Source organism: Neltuma alba, unplaced genomic scaffold, assembly GCF_004799145.2.
Source record: "Neltuma alba isolate B1F8T4 unplaced genomic scaffold, ASM479914v2 tig00004484_pilon, whole genome shotgun sequence".
Lineage (NCBI taxonomy): Eukaryota > Viridiplantae > Streptophyta > Magnoliopsida > Fabales > Fabaceae > Neltuma > Neltuma alba.
The window spans coordinates 1-16,557 of NW_021633728.1; the positions used below are offsets into that span (position 1 = coordinate 1).

The following is a 16,557-nucleotide window of genomic DNA, read 5'->3' on the forward strand; positions in this document are numbered from 1 at the left end:
AATAATGAGTTGTATATATAAAAGATTCTGATATCCATATTCACCAAGACTTGTCCAGTTCTGGCAAATATTAATTCTTGTCATTAATCAAACCACTTTTCTCCCTCATTCTCGCATTCACAACCATTTTAATAATAATTCATGAGCGACTCTTGAGGAAAGTGGTGCAGAGTTTCTTCCAAGCCTCCCTATCAGGCTCTGCCAACCCCATCTTAGCCCTAGCTTCCACGCCATAAGCTTCCTGTTCATCATTAATTCCAAACATGAACATATATATATATAATATATATATATATATATATATATATATATCAGATTAGTTTTGCAATATTGCAAGAGTATAGTGATATGGTTTTTTTTTTTTTTATGGTTTTAAAGAATGAAGAAATTACGCACCAGGATGAGGTGACGCTGAACAAGGCGGTCGATGAGGTGAAAAAGGATGTCAAGGTTGTACTCAGGGTGGCCTTGGATCCCCATTATGTGATCTCCCATCCTAAACATCTCCACCCCCGTCTTCTCCGACCAACCTATCACCTCTGCCTTCGCCGGAATTTCTCTCACCTGCACTTTTTTCAGCCACCCGACACCATATCTATTAATCTGTGTGTGTGTGTAATAATGCACATGATATTCATGCAAACAACCATCATTATATTCACAATAGAAAAGCAAAAGTTGACACCTCATCGCGATGGCATTGGATTATGGACAGCTTTGACGGCGGCACGAGAGACGTCGGAGACCAAGGCGGCGATGGTGATGTTAACGTTATGGTTCTCACGCCGATGTCCCAACCAGTGGGAGACCGACTCACCTTCCCGCCCAATGCACGGCACAGTATCTGATGATCCATCACAAGACCCCAATCCAAATTAATTAACTAATCAACCTTCTAAAACAAAAACCAAAGCATACTAAAAGGAAATAGAAATGGACGGTGCTGTTTTGGAATTGACCAAAACTCGCCATGTCAAAACAGTGGGTCATTCATCTGCAATATAGTTTATTCTTTGCTGTCAAAATGGGTCAATTAAAATAATTGATGTATGTCACACCCACCCCCCCCAACATTAATTATATGATGGCTCAAAAGAACCATTATACAATGCAGTTCCAAATGGAAATTAAAAGCATCACAAAGTGGTGCTTATCATGTCGACGACAAGCTTTGTAGACGTAGACATCTAAAACAATGTACGTGTTCCACATCCATATATGTACAGTAGACACTCACGAAATATCTAGATGCACGTCACTGCCAAAGGTTAAATGATAAAAATTCATCATCAGATTCAGAAGCCAGAAAATACAAATACACGTGTTTCTTTAACGACCACAGGCTTTAATTTAAAAAGAAACAAAGAAAGGAAGAAAGAACGAAGCACAATTAAACAGGCTAAGAGAAGACATGGGCACTTAATCTAATATTACCTGTATTTAATATAAAACCTAATTAACTAATTTAAGTATATTAAGCAAGTTTGTTAAATTAGTTATTTGTAGTACATAGATATCATCTCCTCTAAATACTTTTATTAATCATATGTATTAGTTAAAAATGAAACATTTAACATGTGCAATTACTATAAGAACTATCTTAAAAAAAATAGAAAAATACGAGAGACAAAACAAATTGAGATCTTATATTTAAGACCAAATTAAATATCAAGCTAACTCTTATATTAAGAATCGAAAGTAATACTTAATATTGTTTCGTACCATCAAATAAGAATAAGTAAATTTTAAGATGTTAATAATATCAATAGTAACTATTCATTAAAAGATGAATAACATATACATAATTCACATGTTCAAATAAGAATATAAATTCTTTTTCTAATGAAATACTACCTCCGATCCTAATTATAAGACCCAATTGACTAATTTGAGAAGATTAAGGAAGCAAGTTAAGTTAGTTATTTGTAATAAATAAGTGTTGTCATTCCAAAAATATCCTTACTAATTAAGTGTATTGGCTAGAACTATCATTATTAGAAGGACTATCTTGGAAAAAAATACATAAATTGAAAGACAAAATGGATTGGGGTCTTATAATTAGGACCAAACAAAAAGTCAAACGGGCTCTTATATTAAGGACCAGAGGTAGTATATCATTATGCCTTTTAGTACGTCATATCTTCTACTGACTGAGGCTCCACCTCCAGTTCTAATTATAAAAACTGGTTGACTAATTTGAAAAGATTAAAGAAAGAAGTTAAATTAGTTATTTGTAATAAATAAGTGTGTCTTTCCTAGTATATCCTTACTAATCAAATGTATTGGCTAGAACTACCATTGTAAGAAAGACTATTTTAGAAAAAAATGTATAAATATTAAAAACAAAATAGATTGTGATCTTATATTTAGGATCAAAATAAAAATCAAATGAGATCTTATATTAAAAATCAGAGCTAGTATTTTACATAATAATAATATGCGTCACGAAGTGATATCAATTATATTTGACAGTACAAATATTGAAACAAACAATAGTACTCGTGGACTAGAGGGGAGGGGATCAGTAATGTGCCATCGGATCCTTGTTGGTTTCGTCCTCTCTAGTGCTCTTGCTACAATATAATGCAACGGTCCCGTTTTGCTCCAGAGTCCACTCTGGTGTATCTCCATAATTGTTTATAAATTTATCAGGCAAAATAATCTCTTGCTTCAATTGGGTTATAAGTCTGATCTTAAACTTCCAGTAAGCTATGAAGATTCAGTTGTATGATTAATCATCCCAGCACATCAATAATAATATTTAACAATTTTAATTTGATCATCTGTATTAGACTGTCGTTTAATTTCCGCCATGTGCAATATCCACTCAGAAAATCCACGCATAAGGAAATTTCTATCTTTCTTCTTTCCTATTAAAAAAAAAAAAATCAGATAATACTCTGCTCAAGTTCCACCTAATTCTTAGTACTTAGAAGACCTATATATTCCCCTGATTGTTATTACTTTTTCTTCTTTCAAACGATGTTTTCCATAAGCAACCCCAAATCTAGTTTCAAAAGCAATGGTACAGGACACACAAGCAAAATCTTTATAATAGTCAACTAATTTTATAAGTAAGAAACTCTAAATCTGAACGCCTCCTCAGGAAATGAAGGATCATTTTTTTTTCTTTTTAAATGCCTGCTATGTCATACGATACGAACATAGTTTTTTAAAGTCCAGTTTCAAAACCAATGGTAAACTGATAACACACATTCTATATTTTTACTGGTATTCAGCTAATACTTTTTAATCTTTTTTAAAGACGGAAAAAAGGGGGCAAAGAAAAGATAGTGCTTTGTATCGATAAAGAGTAAGTAAGTATTTTTATTTACGAAAGATGTTCAAAAAGAAAGATCAAAAATCAGAACGAATGAATGATGATCGTACTGTGAAAGTGAATGAACGATTGCTGCTTTAGTTACCTGGTGACCGAAGCAATGCCGAGGATTTCTCTTCATGGAATCGAGTTTCTGAATGAGAGTGATGAGGCGATGGATCCAGGCGTCATTTCCGTGGGCGTCATTGCAGCTGCCGGTGATGACGAATCCGTCGTAGACGTCGAGATCACCGTCCTCCTCCGGGAACTCGCCGGAAACCACCTTGTAAACGTCCCAAGTCTCGCCTTCCTCCGCCAGCATTCTGAAGAAAACCCCAAAATACCCTCCGTACTTCTTCCTTACGTACTCGGAATCCTCCGCACACAGCAACACCGCATACCTTTTCCCCTCCATTAATCTCTCCTTTTCACTAAAAGGCTTTGTACGGTCTCTTTCTTCTCTCTCTGTGAATCGGTACGAGCTTTCTCTCACTAAGACCTTAGAGAGAGAAAGCAGACAATAGAGAAGGGGGGCGGAGCGAGAGAGAGAGAGAGAGAGCTTTTCCGTATTCTTGCGTATATGCAGAGGGAAGAGAGACCGTGTTAATGGCGAAACGAAATTGCAATCCACGTGGTTTTAAAAGCGTGGAATTATGAAAATACCCATGATTGACTCTTTTATACGAAAATGACACGGATAAAGCCGAGGGGTTTCAATTTCCATTCAAACGACTGGTAGTTTTGATGGGGCCAACAATAAACGACCCCAGTTTCAACTCGACGTGTCCATCTCTCCAACTCGAATACTATGTTTTTTACTTCGACGGGTTTGGAAAAACATAATACAAAAACAATTAGAATAAAGTTTTTAAGATTATTATAATGTAAATTTCCTTCTAATTGGGCCATATGGCTTGAATTTGAATTAGTAGTTAATTATAACAAATGTGTAAAATATTCTTTTTGATATGTATATAACATTAGATTTTATATTAATTTATAAGTAGGAAATTAATTTAAGAAAAAACTGTAAATATATAAATAAAAAGTATTGAGATTTTATATTTAAAATTCAGCCTGCTCAACCCAATACTAAAAGAGTATCTTATAGTTTGTATAGAGAAAAGGACTTTGAAATATAATGAGGCATAAAAGTTTTAAAATTAAAGTGAATCATGATCGTAATAAGAGTATATGCTCCAATCTCATTATTAATATAAAAATCTTATCAGTGGATACTATGGAAATACCTTTATAAGAGTCCAATATCAATTTTTGAGTGACTCTTTAGCATTCAATTTAGCTAAACTTTATTTTATACTAGTAGTAATGGGGACAAGAAAAGGCAAAGGATGAATGTGGACTAGTTTATGGTTTATGGGGGAAACTAGCAATGAAATATCTTTAGAATTGAATACCCACGAAAATCAAGATTTGCCTACCATTAAGGGAAGTCATGGTCAAGAAACCGACCAAATTCTGCACAAAGGCAAGTCTTCATAATTTATTAATGGAGATTTTGGTTTGAATTGGCATTTGTATATGTGTGGGGATCAATTCATGTAAGGATTGAAAAGTAGAAAGATAGGATCCATATTTTATTTCATAGTTTATAATATCGTATAAAAACATTTTTTTAATTATGTGATTTTTATATTAGTTTTAATTTCTGCATGGATTATAGGTTACGTGAAAAAATAACTTATAATACGTGCATGGGAAAATAAATTCTAAAATAAAATATTTATGTGATAGTAATGGGAAATTGTCAAGTCATAAAAATAATGAGTTATTGTTAATAATTATAATACATAGGGGCATGGGATAATAAATTTTGAAATAGAACATTTACAAAGGCATGCAGCACCCAAGTTCCAATTACAACTATATGGTAATATTGTCATTTTTTATGTAATTTTTTTTATTCACTAAATTTTATTACTCAGCCTTACTTAAAAAGGATCAAAGTATTTTTAGTTGACAAGGTAACTTTGCTCACACACTCTCTATTTTGTTTGTCTTGAGATGAAGCTGACAATGTTAATTTACTTATTTTATTGGCCAGAATTAGTTCAATTACGTGGAGCATTACTTTAAGCCTTAGATTAGGGAAAGGTGGTCTCAATTAATTACTTATTTTCCTTATTTTGGGACACATAAACGGCATTGCGTTTCCTTCATCCAATTACTTGTGTTCCATTGATTGCTTCATACTCACTTCCCCATTATATCTATGTATGTGCTTTTATGTTTAACGCCCTACTCAATTGAAGAGCCTTTTTTTTAATCAAATTAATAATTAATATCATCTTTGATTTCTAAAATTATGCATATTATTGTGCATCAAATTTAGAATTCGCTTTTTCCTTTATATAGAATCTATAATAAGCTACTACTGTCTTCAGTCTCAAAAATACAAGAGCTAGACAAAAAATTTATTTTAATGTTACGTATAAAAACTCCAATTTATCTTATCTTTTAAATTCATAATTATTTGCCAAAAATATTCCCATTGATTACACATACTAAGGGGCTCCTAATTAAGGAGTAATTTCATTGCATGTGAATAACCAAGGCATTCAAAAAAATGAAAATGCATTTATTATAATATTCTTAAATTAATTATCTAACTTTCTTTAATACAAGAGAGGGCATATCCCCAATTTACTTAGCATACGCAAAATATCCTCATTACTTGCCATGCAACAAGAACATAAAGAAGAGCAGTTGGACCATTTACTTCTCCACACATTTATAGGCAATCTATCCAGAAAAGTTCCTTAGAGAAGACTCGAACTCTTTCAACCTCTTTCCATTTCCGTTTAAGGTTGACAATAGGATTATAAAGAGAGCATGGCTTTGTCTAAGAAGATAATAAGCACTCTTAAGGCTGAAGATTCCATTCCTAGAAGTATTCAAGCCAGCTTTGCACCACATGCTGAATTGAGAGCAAAGATTCTCTTAAAACCTAAACCTTCATAGGATCTAGGAAGCATCACTTGTTGTCATCCAATAAGATGATAACCGTGCTTTTCTTGGTTATTGCCCCATAAGAAATTCCTTTCAATTTGTTCCACTTTTAAAAAAATTCTCTTCGGCAACTGAGTTAGTTGCATAGGATATAAAGGAATGGTGCTTAAAACAGACTTCACAAGAGTTATACGTCCAGTAAGAGATAAAATTCAACTTTCCACACAGTCGATTTTTTTGGTAGACATAGGTATTATCCTATTAAAAGTAATTCTGTTCGAAATACTATTAGATACTCCTCCGGTTCTTAATATAAGACCTAATTCTTGAGTTGGTTTTGGTCCTAAATATAAGATTCATTTCTCATATTTTTTAATTTTCTCTAAATTACCCCTATGGATACTCCCCCAACCATAATTAAGTAGAATAGGGAGAGAGGGTATTAAGAAAGATGATTATGGTGTTTTAGGAAAATGTGTCACTTTTCGTATAATTAACTAATTTACCTAACTTCTTTAATCTAATCAATTGGTTAAATAGATCTTATATTAAGAACCGAAGGAGTATTAATATAGGCACCTCCCCACGTTGCCAATTTTGATCCCACACACTCCACGATGTTTAGAACCGGATTTTGGGCTGAAAAACAACACTGGCCCATACTATGTGGGATATACCTTTGGGGTGAAAAGTGGCACGCGTTGTTATTTGGTCTAAAAGTTTTTTTCTATACATTATTGGTCTTCAAATATTGTTGCTAGGCAAAACCTGAAACTGAAGGTTTTTTTTTTTTTTTAACCAGCAAATCTGAAACTGAAATTGGCCCATAGGATCCCATGCATTATAATAACTGATGTTGACTTTAGGGAAGGGAAAGGTCGGGTCAAAGTCAAAAGTCAAAATAGCTTAGGGCTCAACACTAGTACTAGGCACCCAGGAGAGAACCTATGGCCGAAAAGGAACTAATTGATATTAAATAATGCCGTTTTTAATCGAATTTTAAGCCTGAATTGTGACTTCATTGTTGTGTATCATCCTCTGCACATATCTAAATTTTAATATGTGTGCCTAAACCTTAAATTATAATTTATGACAGAAAAACTTCTCCATTTACAAACCTTTTCATCTCTTTCTCTTCTTTCTTTTTCTCTTTTCAACATTAATTAGATTGAGATGAAATTAGAAAAAATAGTCATTAACAATCTTCTAGGCACTCTCTTTGGTCCATATTATAAGAAATCTTTTAGAATGTATTTTTGGTTTATTTTATAAGACACTTTGATAGTCCCAATAAGCACTAAATATTTTTTTTAATATATACTCATATTTAATAAGAATGGCAAAAGAAAGTAAAAATTAATATAATATTAGAATTTGATATGGTTAACAAAGTTTAATATTGAGAATCATTTAAATTTTACAACAAATTTAATGTTTTTAATTATTTTGATTGATACTATAAATTAGTTAAAAATGTTTTATACTATGAATAGGAGGAAGTAACTTATAAAAAAAGAACCAAAGCAGTAAATGATTATTTTCTTCCACGAATTTTGCCTAACTTATTTCTTTTCCTTTGATTTTTTTAAATATTTTTTTTCTGCTAAGTATAAGAATGTTTTTACAATGTTGTTTAGTTTTAGTTGTTTGAAGTGTTACTACCCTAAAAGTTGCCTTCAGGCGTCAGTATTTGATATAAGAGGTGTTTGGAAATTCATAGAAACACTTTTTTTAAAAAAATATTTTTATACAAAATAATATTCCTCTGGTCCTAAATATAAGACTCTTATATACACTTATATAAGGGTCTTATATTTAGGACCGGAGGAGTACAAAAATTCTTTCATACATTTAGGTCAAACTCTGTAGAATCACATGTTAAAAGTCAATTCAAACACTTATATGGTCTTAGGCCAAAGGTTACTAACAGTAGGGGCACGTGTCTCACAAGAATAGGTAAGCTTTTAATTTCTCTTGTGTTTTACCAACCGGGATTAGGTCTAGCGGGAGAGGTTAGTTCCTCATAATGTGACGAATTAAAATTTGAATTCCTATTGAGAGAGGTACTCACATTTAGTGCTCGATAATGTCTTGAATAAGATTGCCTCGAGGATACTTATGTTTTAGTATAAAAAAAAAATTCTCTTGTGTCCTGGGATGACACGACAGCCAAGCCAGAGAATGTTAATCTGTTTTATGTGCTCATTCCTGACCGTTGGTTCAAAGAATGCAGATAACAGAATTAGGAGATTAATTAAAAGTAATAGATAAAAAAGAAACGTAATTTTTTTAAATAAACATGCCTTTATTTATAGGTGAATAAGTGAGAGAAAACAATAATAAAAAATATTAAAGTATACAGTTAGTCGCTTAGATTTATATTAAGTTTCAGTTTAATTTTCTTAAGTTTAAAAAAAATGTATTTTAAGTCCCTTAATCTCAATAATATTAGTCTTTTTTAATGAGAAGCTGATTCAATGGTAATCTTATAATTAAATGCTAAAAATCATACTCTAAATTTTAGTTGTTCTAGTTGGCGAAAAAAATTTAGTCCTTTAATTCAATTGCCTTTTATAAATGCTCAAAATTTTTAATATTTTATGATATACATAATTATTTAAATGCTAAGAAAAAATAATGAAATAAAATGTTTGAGAAAAATTAATTAAAATTAAAATTAGAAAAATGCATTTAACGTATCTCAAGGTGAATATAATAAAAAGAGATCGATGGATGTAAAAGTTTGAATTTTATGAAAAGAAATGAGAGAGTATTTTTTTTATTATAATTCAAACATCTATTATATTCTTATACAAAAAATTGAACTAATAATTTTTTGTTTAAAAAATTAAAGAAAAATGTTTGTTATCGTTAAACTACAAGGCTCTAAATAGTATGATTTATATTCGCAATAAATTTTTAAAATTTTTTCTACGACGAATATATAAGAATTATATTTTACCCCCCCGACAATGCACATGGACATTAATTCTCCAGTTCGCTCGGAATGAGAGGTAGGAAGAGGAATGAGTGAGAAAATTTTAATAAATTTGATTTTAGAAATAAAATAAATGAAATTATAAAATTTCAATAGAGAAAAATGTAAAAAAAAAATTATTCTTCAAATTTCAACAAGTTATTGATTACTTATTTTACTATTTTGCCCTTAATATTGGGTTTATGGAAGCAAAATTCATATGATAAATATTTCCTCTTGTTCTATTTATAAATTTTAATTGAGATTTGATTCAACATTTTATTTCCTCTCTTTATAAACAAAGATGCACTTAAAAAGATAAATATATATTTTACTTATTTATTATTTTTAAATAATTATAATTATTTTTTTATAATACTATATAAACTAATTATTCGAAATTTATAATAACAGTTGACAACAAAAAAAGTTTATAATAATTGTTTGTCCCTTTCTGCCTCTCAGTATGGTTGTGGAACAATTGGGCTGATGGCTCTTCCGCCAAAATGAGTAGCCGCAAGCTATCCACGTAGCCGTCCCAGATCGCAATTCCCGTACGCTGTGTCAAGGTTTCCCAGCTACCATCTTACATTTAAAGCGCCATTATTACGTTGGTTTTGTTTTTGTTTTTGTTTTTTTCAGTCATAGCACCATCACCCACCCAGTTTAATGATTTAAATTTAGTTAAAATATTTTTTTAATTTTTAATTTGGTAGTTAAAAAATTATTTTTATTTTAAATTTTGTATACACTAACATAATTTTTCAAAAGTTGTCCAAATTTAAAAACAAAAAGCAAAAATTAAATCTAAACTATCAAAATTAGATTTAGACAACCCAAATTTTGTACTTAAATAATATTCAAGTATTTGGAGAGGCTTTGTTTTTTTCTCATAAGTATTAATTTAGATTTGTTTAATCATATAATTTATTTTTTGTTTTATTCCTGGTTAATTATATATTTATCTTATTTCTTTTTTCACTCGTTTTCTTTCCTACTCGTGCTCTCTGTGAATAAGGTGTTTATAAAAAATAAGTTATTTATTGTCTTTAATCAAATTTTAACCAAATTGCCTAATTCTTATACTTAGAGAGGTGGCAGAGGCTGATGAAACTTCCCTGATATTTTTGTATCAATCCTTCTATTGAATGTTGGTCGAAGTTCGTTATTCGAAAAAAGAAATTGATTTATGATGACGGGTACATCAGGGTCTTCATTGGACCGCAGATCCCATATAATGCCGGCGTCATTTCAATGAAAATCCCACAACTTGTTTTAACTCTGGTCGTCTTCATATCTCCGTTCTGTTCTCACCCACAACCACCACCGCCATGGACGGAGCCGGGTCTGATCGGAACAGACACGTGGCAGTCTTCGCTTTCCCCTACGGCACCCACGCCGCCCCTTTGCTCAACCTCGTCGTCAAGCTGGCACGTGCGGCCCCGCACTCGACTGTATCCTTCTTCACCACCCAACAGAGCAAGCATTCCCTGTTATCTTCCAAATTCAGCAACACCATCCCACAAAACATCAAGTTCTTCGCCGTCTCCGACGGCATCCCCGCCGGGCTCGACCTCGCCCACCACCACCCTTCGCGGCGGTTGGACTTCTTTCTCGAAGCCGGTCCTCAGAACCTGAAACAGGCTGTGAGTTTGGCAGTTTCAGAGACTAAAATGAGAGTGACCTGTGTGATTTCTGATGCGTTCGTGACTTCTTCTCTTGTTCTTGCTCAAGAGTACGGTGTGCCTTGGATTGCTCTCTGGACTTCGTATACTTGCTCTCTCTCTGCTCACTTTTACACCCAATTGATCCGCGAAAAGCACCGCCTTGGTAGTGATGAAAATGGAAGCTTGGCCTTCATTAATCCTGGCTTCTCCAAGTTCCGAACCCAGGATTTACCAGAAACAATTGTACGCACTTTTGCTTTCAATTTTGAAGATATTCTGAATCATTATCTGTAACAGCTTGCTATTCTTTGTGTAGATACTCACAGACGGAGAAAAAGAAGAAGAATCTGCGTTTTCCAAAATGCTAGCTTCAATGGGAAGAGTGCTTCCAGAAGCCCAGGCAGTGGTGGTTAACTTCTACGAGGAACTAGACCCACCTGAAATGGTTGAGGATCTGAGATCAAAGATGAAGGCTTTAGTGTACGCAGGTTTTCTGAATCTCTCCCTCCCACTTCCCCCTCCGCCGCCGGCGAACACCGACGAAACAGGAAGCTTGTTGTGGCTAGATCAGCAAAGTGCCAAGTCATTAGTATATATCAGCTTAGGAACAGTGGTTTCACCTCCTCCTCACGAGCTAGCCGCCGTTGCAGAGGCACTGGAAGAACTCGAAGATGTTCCATTTCTGTGGTCACTTAAGGATCATTCAAAGGCGCTTCTTCCAAAAGGGTTTCTGGAAAGAACAAGCAGGAAGGGGAAGGTAGTTCCATGGGCTCCACAAACCCTAGTTTTAGCTCATGAATCAGTGGGAGTTTTCGTGACCCATGGCGGGTGTAACTCAGTGAGCGAGTCACTGTCGAGTGGCGTCCCCATGATTTGCAGGCCTTACTTTGGAGATCAGCTTATGGCGGCGAGAATGGTGGAGGATGTTTGGGAGGTTGGTGTGAAGATAGAAGGTGGGTTGTTCACTAAGAACGCGTTGATCAGGAGCTTGGAGGTCGTTCTGAAGCAGAAAGAAGGGAAGGTGATGAGAAAGAAGGCTGAGAAATTGAAGAACCTTGTGATTGAGGCAGCGGGGCAAAATGGGAAAACTGCAAAAGAATTAAAATCGTTGGTTGAAATAATCTCTTGAAGAAATCATGAAAATGATCGAAGCATGATGCTGCCGCGATTTGTTTCCCTGTTTGTACCTTGCGCTTCCATTCCTCATTAATTGGTTTGGAATCTATAATTTACTTTGCTTTTTATATATTTATAATTTTTTAAATTAATTCACCTAATTTAACTAATATTATATAGGGATACTTTGAATAAATATATTATATTTATCATAATTAATTTAATTATTTAACCTTTTTAATCCTGCCATTAATTAAATAGCTTTATATTAATCCTCTAATTTTATAAAATATCTTGAGTCATTTAATCCTAACACTTTAATAAAGAATAGTTATATTGAAATTTGAAAAAAAGACACTAAAATACTCTAAAAAATACTAAACGACAAATTATGGTGAGTGAATTTTAAAATTCTAAATCAATTTCTTTGTACTATTTTGAAATTTTTAAATATTATGAAATGATAATGCTGTCCTTATTCTTGATGACTACTTTCATATAATTATTGACTACGCTAGTTTAACTATCAGTTACTTTTGGTTCAAAGTTCTGGTGACTGTTTCTATATAACTATTGACTCCACAAGAGTAATAAATAATTAAACAAAAGTTGTCACTAGATCTTCAACAACACTTAATACATTCTTTTTGAATTTTTGAAACAAAAGTAGTTAATAGGAAAACGAGAATAGTCAATAACTAAATAAGAGTAGTCGCCAAAATTTTAAAAATAAAAGTAGTCAATTGCAATACTAAAGTTGTCAATAGCAAAATAAGAGTAGTCCATCAGATTTCTAAAAACAAATGTAGTAAATAGTTAAAAAAGAGTAATCAATACATAAGAAAGAATAGTGACTGGAGCTGTGGCGATTGGTCCTCGGGGGAGCTCTACTGGCTAGCCATCGGCAGGTCGTTGGTGCTAGAGCGTCGACGGTTGGAAACTGGCTAAGGGTGTTGAAGTGACAATATTTTTTTAAAAAAATGATTAGTAAAAAGCATTTGTGTAATTTTACAAGATTTAAAAATTTCAAAATGATGCAAGAGGTCTGAATTAGGATTTTAAAATTCACTTATACTGATTTGTTTTTTTAGCAATTTTTAAGGTTTTTTTATTTTTTTTCTCTTGACATTTTAAATATTAACAAAATATTTCTAAGTACTAAGCTTAATTTTCAAAATAATAGTATTAACTTTACACCTCATTACTCCTTGAGCGAAATTCTCACTATAATCTACTCCTCTCATTTACAACTAAGGTAGTGAAAACTAGATCCATTAAGACACTGGGTAGAGTCAATGACTCAGACAGCCGGGAAAACAGGATGAGCCCATCGGGCCGGCCCGTTTAGACTCTGAAATTATGAGGGTCGGGTTTGATATTTTTCCCTTCAAATGGAAAATAAGCCTTGGAGGGCCAAGAGCCGGCCCGTTTAAGACCTTTTATAATTTTTTTGTTTTTTAAATTTTTTATATAATTCTAATGTTATTAATTTTTTACATTGTTAATAATATTTCAAATATTTAGTTATTATTATGATTTTAAAATTAAATTTAGTGTTAGACAATAATTTATCCAATTAAATTTTTAAAAATGGGTTAATTTGGACTTTAATAATGATTTGATTTATATTATATGCGTTGATATTTTTAAACTATATATATAATTTGATAATAGAGTATTTTTATACTTATATAATTTGTGATTCTATAATTTGAATTAGAAATTCATGAGTTTCAACAACAATGTTTCTCACATTAAAGTACAATAATAGCTATATTGTAAAATTTAAAAGTAAAATTCCTATAAAGAAGAAAAACTTGATATTTTTGTTACGAAAGAAAAGCATACTTATGAAGAAGAGTAATTAATTATAGTGATGATGAAGTTTCAAAAGATTGATGATAGTGTTTATTTATTGCACAATTGCACTATAAATAAAACTTTTGGATGTTGTTATCTTGTTAATGAATGTTTTAGATGTTCTTGGATGTTGATGGATATTTACATGTGATGATGTTTTATATTTGTTACTTAATTTTATTCATATTTATATCTTTTATTAATAATTTCATTAGTTTATTTTTATTTTTTATAAAAAATATAAAAAATAGCATTTTTTTAAACGGGTCAAAAGCCCGCGGGCCGACCTTGAGCCCTGTAGTTTAAGGGTCGGGTCTAGCAAATTGGGGTATTTTTAAAATTTCAACCCTGGAGGGCCGGCTCTTTTAAGCCCGCTAGCCCTGAAGGGTCGGTCCTGATTCTCACCTCTCAGACTAGACTAGAGTTAGTCCACGGGTCAAAATGGTGAGAAAAAAAAAATTTAACAATAATTTAATTTTTTGTCAACTAAATATCAATTATGTATCTTGAATTATTAAAAAAATAATTATATGCTTACAATTTCTTTTCAACTTTTTTTTACAATTCCCTTGACAAATTGAATCATATTATCATACTAGTAAAATTATTAAATATTCATCTTAGCAAAATATAAAAGTAAATACTAGATGATAACAAAATATTCTTTCTAACAATCATTCAGTCACTAAATAATAGTAATTATGAACAACTTTTAAAAAAAGAAAACAATTTTGATCAAAATAGCTTTTTTTATTAAAAAAAAGAAGAAGAGGCAATTGGATTAACTTAGCAAATCAGTCGGGCTAACCAAGGTTATTCCTAGGTCATACCTGATCAATTTAATCCTGACTTTTATGCTCGACCGAACCAATTCCGCATCCAGTTTATTAGTTTTCTGACTGAGCTGACAAGTCCAATCCGGATTTTAATTGGGAAAATCACTAACAGGTCCCACAGAAGGCAATTTATTACTTTGAGGTCCCACGAAGTGTCAAAATCACTGACAGGTCCCAAGGGACCTCAGAGTAATATTTTCGTTTTGTAAAATGACATTACTACTGCCCCTCATATTCCAGATTTACATTTGCTCTGTCATTACGATTTACAACCTCAGCAGCGACTATTAACAACCTAATGAGAGGGCGTTAACAACCCTAGCAGTATCTGTTAACAACTTACTTTATAGAATTATATAACCTCTACATAAGAGTAAATTATAACCAAATATATAATACAACAACTTTAACACTAAAATGGGAAGCTTTTTGATATCATTAAGAATTTTAACTAGATCCAATAGGATTATAGTAATATTTTAATGCGAATATTCATTTACAATCTCAACAGTGATTATTAACAACCGAATGAGAGGGCATTAACAATTTAAGCAGTAGCCGTTAACAACTTACTTTATAGAATTATATAACTTCTGCATAAGAATAAATTATAACCAAATAGTATAATACAACAACTTTAACACTAAAATGGGAAGCTTTTTGATATCATTAAGAATTTTAACTAAATCCAATAGGATTATAGTAATATTTTAATGCGAAGATCCATTTACAACCTCAATAGCGACTATTAACAACCGAATGAGAAGGCATTAACAACCTAAGCAGTATCCGTTAACAACTTACTTTATAGAATTATATAACCTCCATGTGAGAGTAAATTATAACCAAATAGTATAATACAACAACTTTAACACTAAAATGGGAAGCTTTTTGATATCATTAAGAATTTTAACCAAACCCAATAGGATTATAGCAACAGTTTAATGCGAAAATCCATTTACAACCTCAATAGTAAGTATTAATAACCTAAGGAGAATTGTTAACAACCTTAGCAGTGTCAATTAACAACTAACTTTATCGGATAATATAACTTCTAACTATAACTAACTAAACTATAACTAAATAGTTTTAAAGTTAATCTTATATAGTTGTTAGAGGTTATATTATCCTATAAAGTCAATTGTTAATAGATACTGCCTAGATTGTCAATAGCTCTCTTTGGGTTATTAATACTCACCATTGAGGTTGTAAATGGATCTTCGCATTAAAATGTTGCTATAATCCTATTGGGTTTAGTTAAAATTCTTAATGATATAAAAAAGCTTATCATTTTAGTATTAAAGTTGTTGTATTATACTATTTGGTTATAATTTACTCTTATGCGGAGGTTATATATTCTATAAAGTAAGTTGTTAACTGATACTGCTTAGGTTGTTAATGCCTTCTCATTCGGTTGTTAATAGTCACTGTTGAGGTTGTAAATGGATCTTCGCATTAAAATATTACTATAATTCTATTGGATCTAGTTAAAATTCTTAATGATATCAAAAAGCTTCCCATTTTAGTGTTAAAGTTGTTGTATTATATTATTTGGTTATAATTTACTCTTATGTAGAGGTTATATAATTCTATAAAGTAAGTTGTTAACGGATACTGCTAGGGTTGTTAACGCCCTCTCATTAGGTTGTTAATAGTTGCTGCTGAGGTTGTAAATCGTAATGACAGAGCAAATGTGAATCTGGAATATGAGGGGCAGTAATGTCATTTTACAAAATGAAAATATTACTCTGAGGTCTCTTGGGACCTGTAAGTGATTTTGACATTTTATGGGACCTCAGAGTAATAAATTGC

General features: G+C 32.0%; 2 protein-coding genes across 2 annotated transcripts; one reads left to right on the plus strand and one right to left on the minus strand.

The window, feature by feature from the left end:
- Positions 1-6: 6 nt before the first annotated feature.
- On the minus strand, positions 7-3,859 carry LOC114744917 (gamma-glutamyl peptidase 5-like). Its single transcript, XM_028933064.1, has 4 exons — positions 3,426-3,859; positions 686-844; positions 397-564; positions 7-241 (listed from the first exon to the last, which is right to left on the minus strand). The coding sequence occupies exons 1-4, from the start codon at positions 3,732-3,734 to the stop codon at positions 140-142; spliced, it is 738 nt and encodes a 245-aa protein (XP_028788897.1). The 5' UTR covers positions 3,735-3,859; the 3' UTR covers positions 7-139.
- A 6,280-nt stretch (positions 3,860-10,139) lies between these two features.
- On the plus strand, positions 10,140-12,123 carry LOC114744916 (anthocyanidin 3-O-glucosyltransferase 7). The gene is made up of 2 exons (XM_028933063.1): positions 10,140-11,176; positions 11,250-12,123. Exons 1-2 carry the CDS (start codon positions 10,598-10,600, stop codon positions 12,060-12,062), a joined length of 1,392 nt encoding a protein of 463 aa, XP_028788896.1. The 5' UTR covers positions 10,140-10,597; the 3' UTR covers positions 12,063-12,123.
- Positions 12,124-16,557: the final 4,434 nt, after the last annotated feature.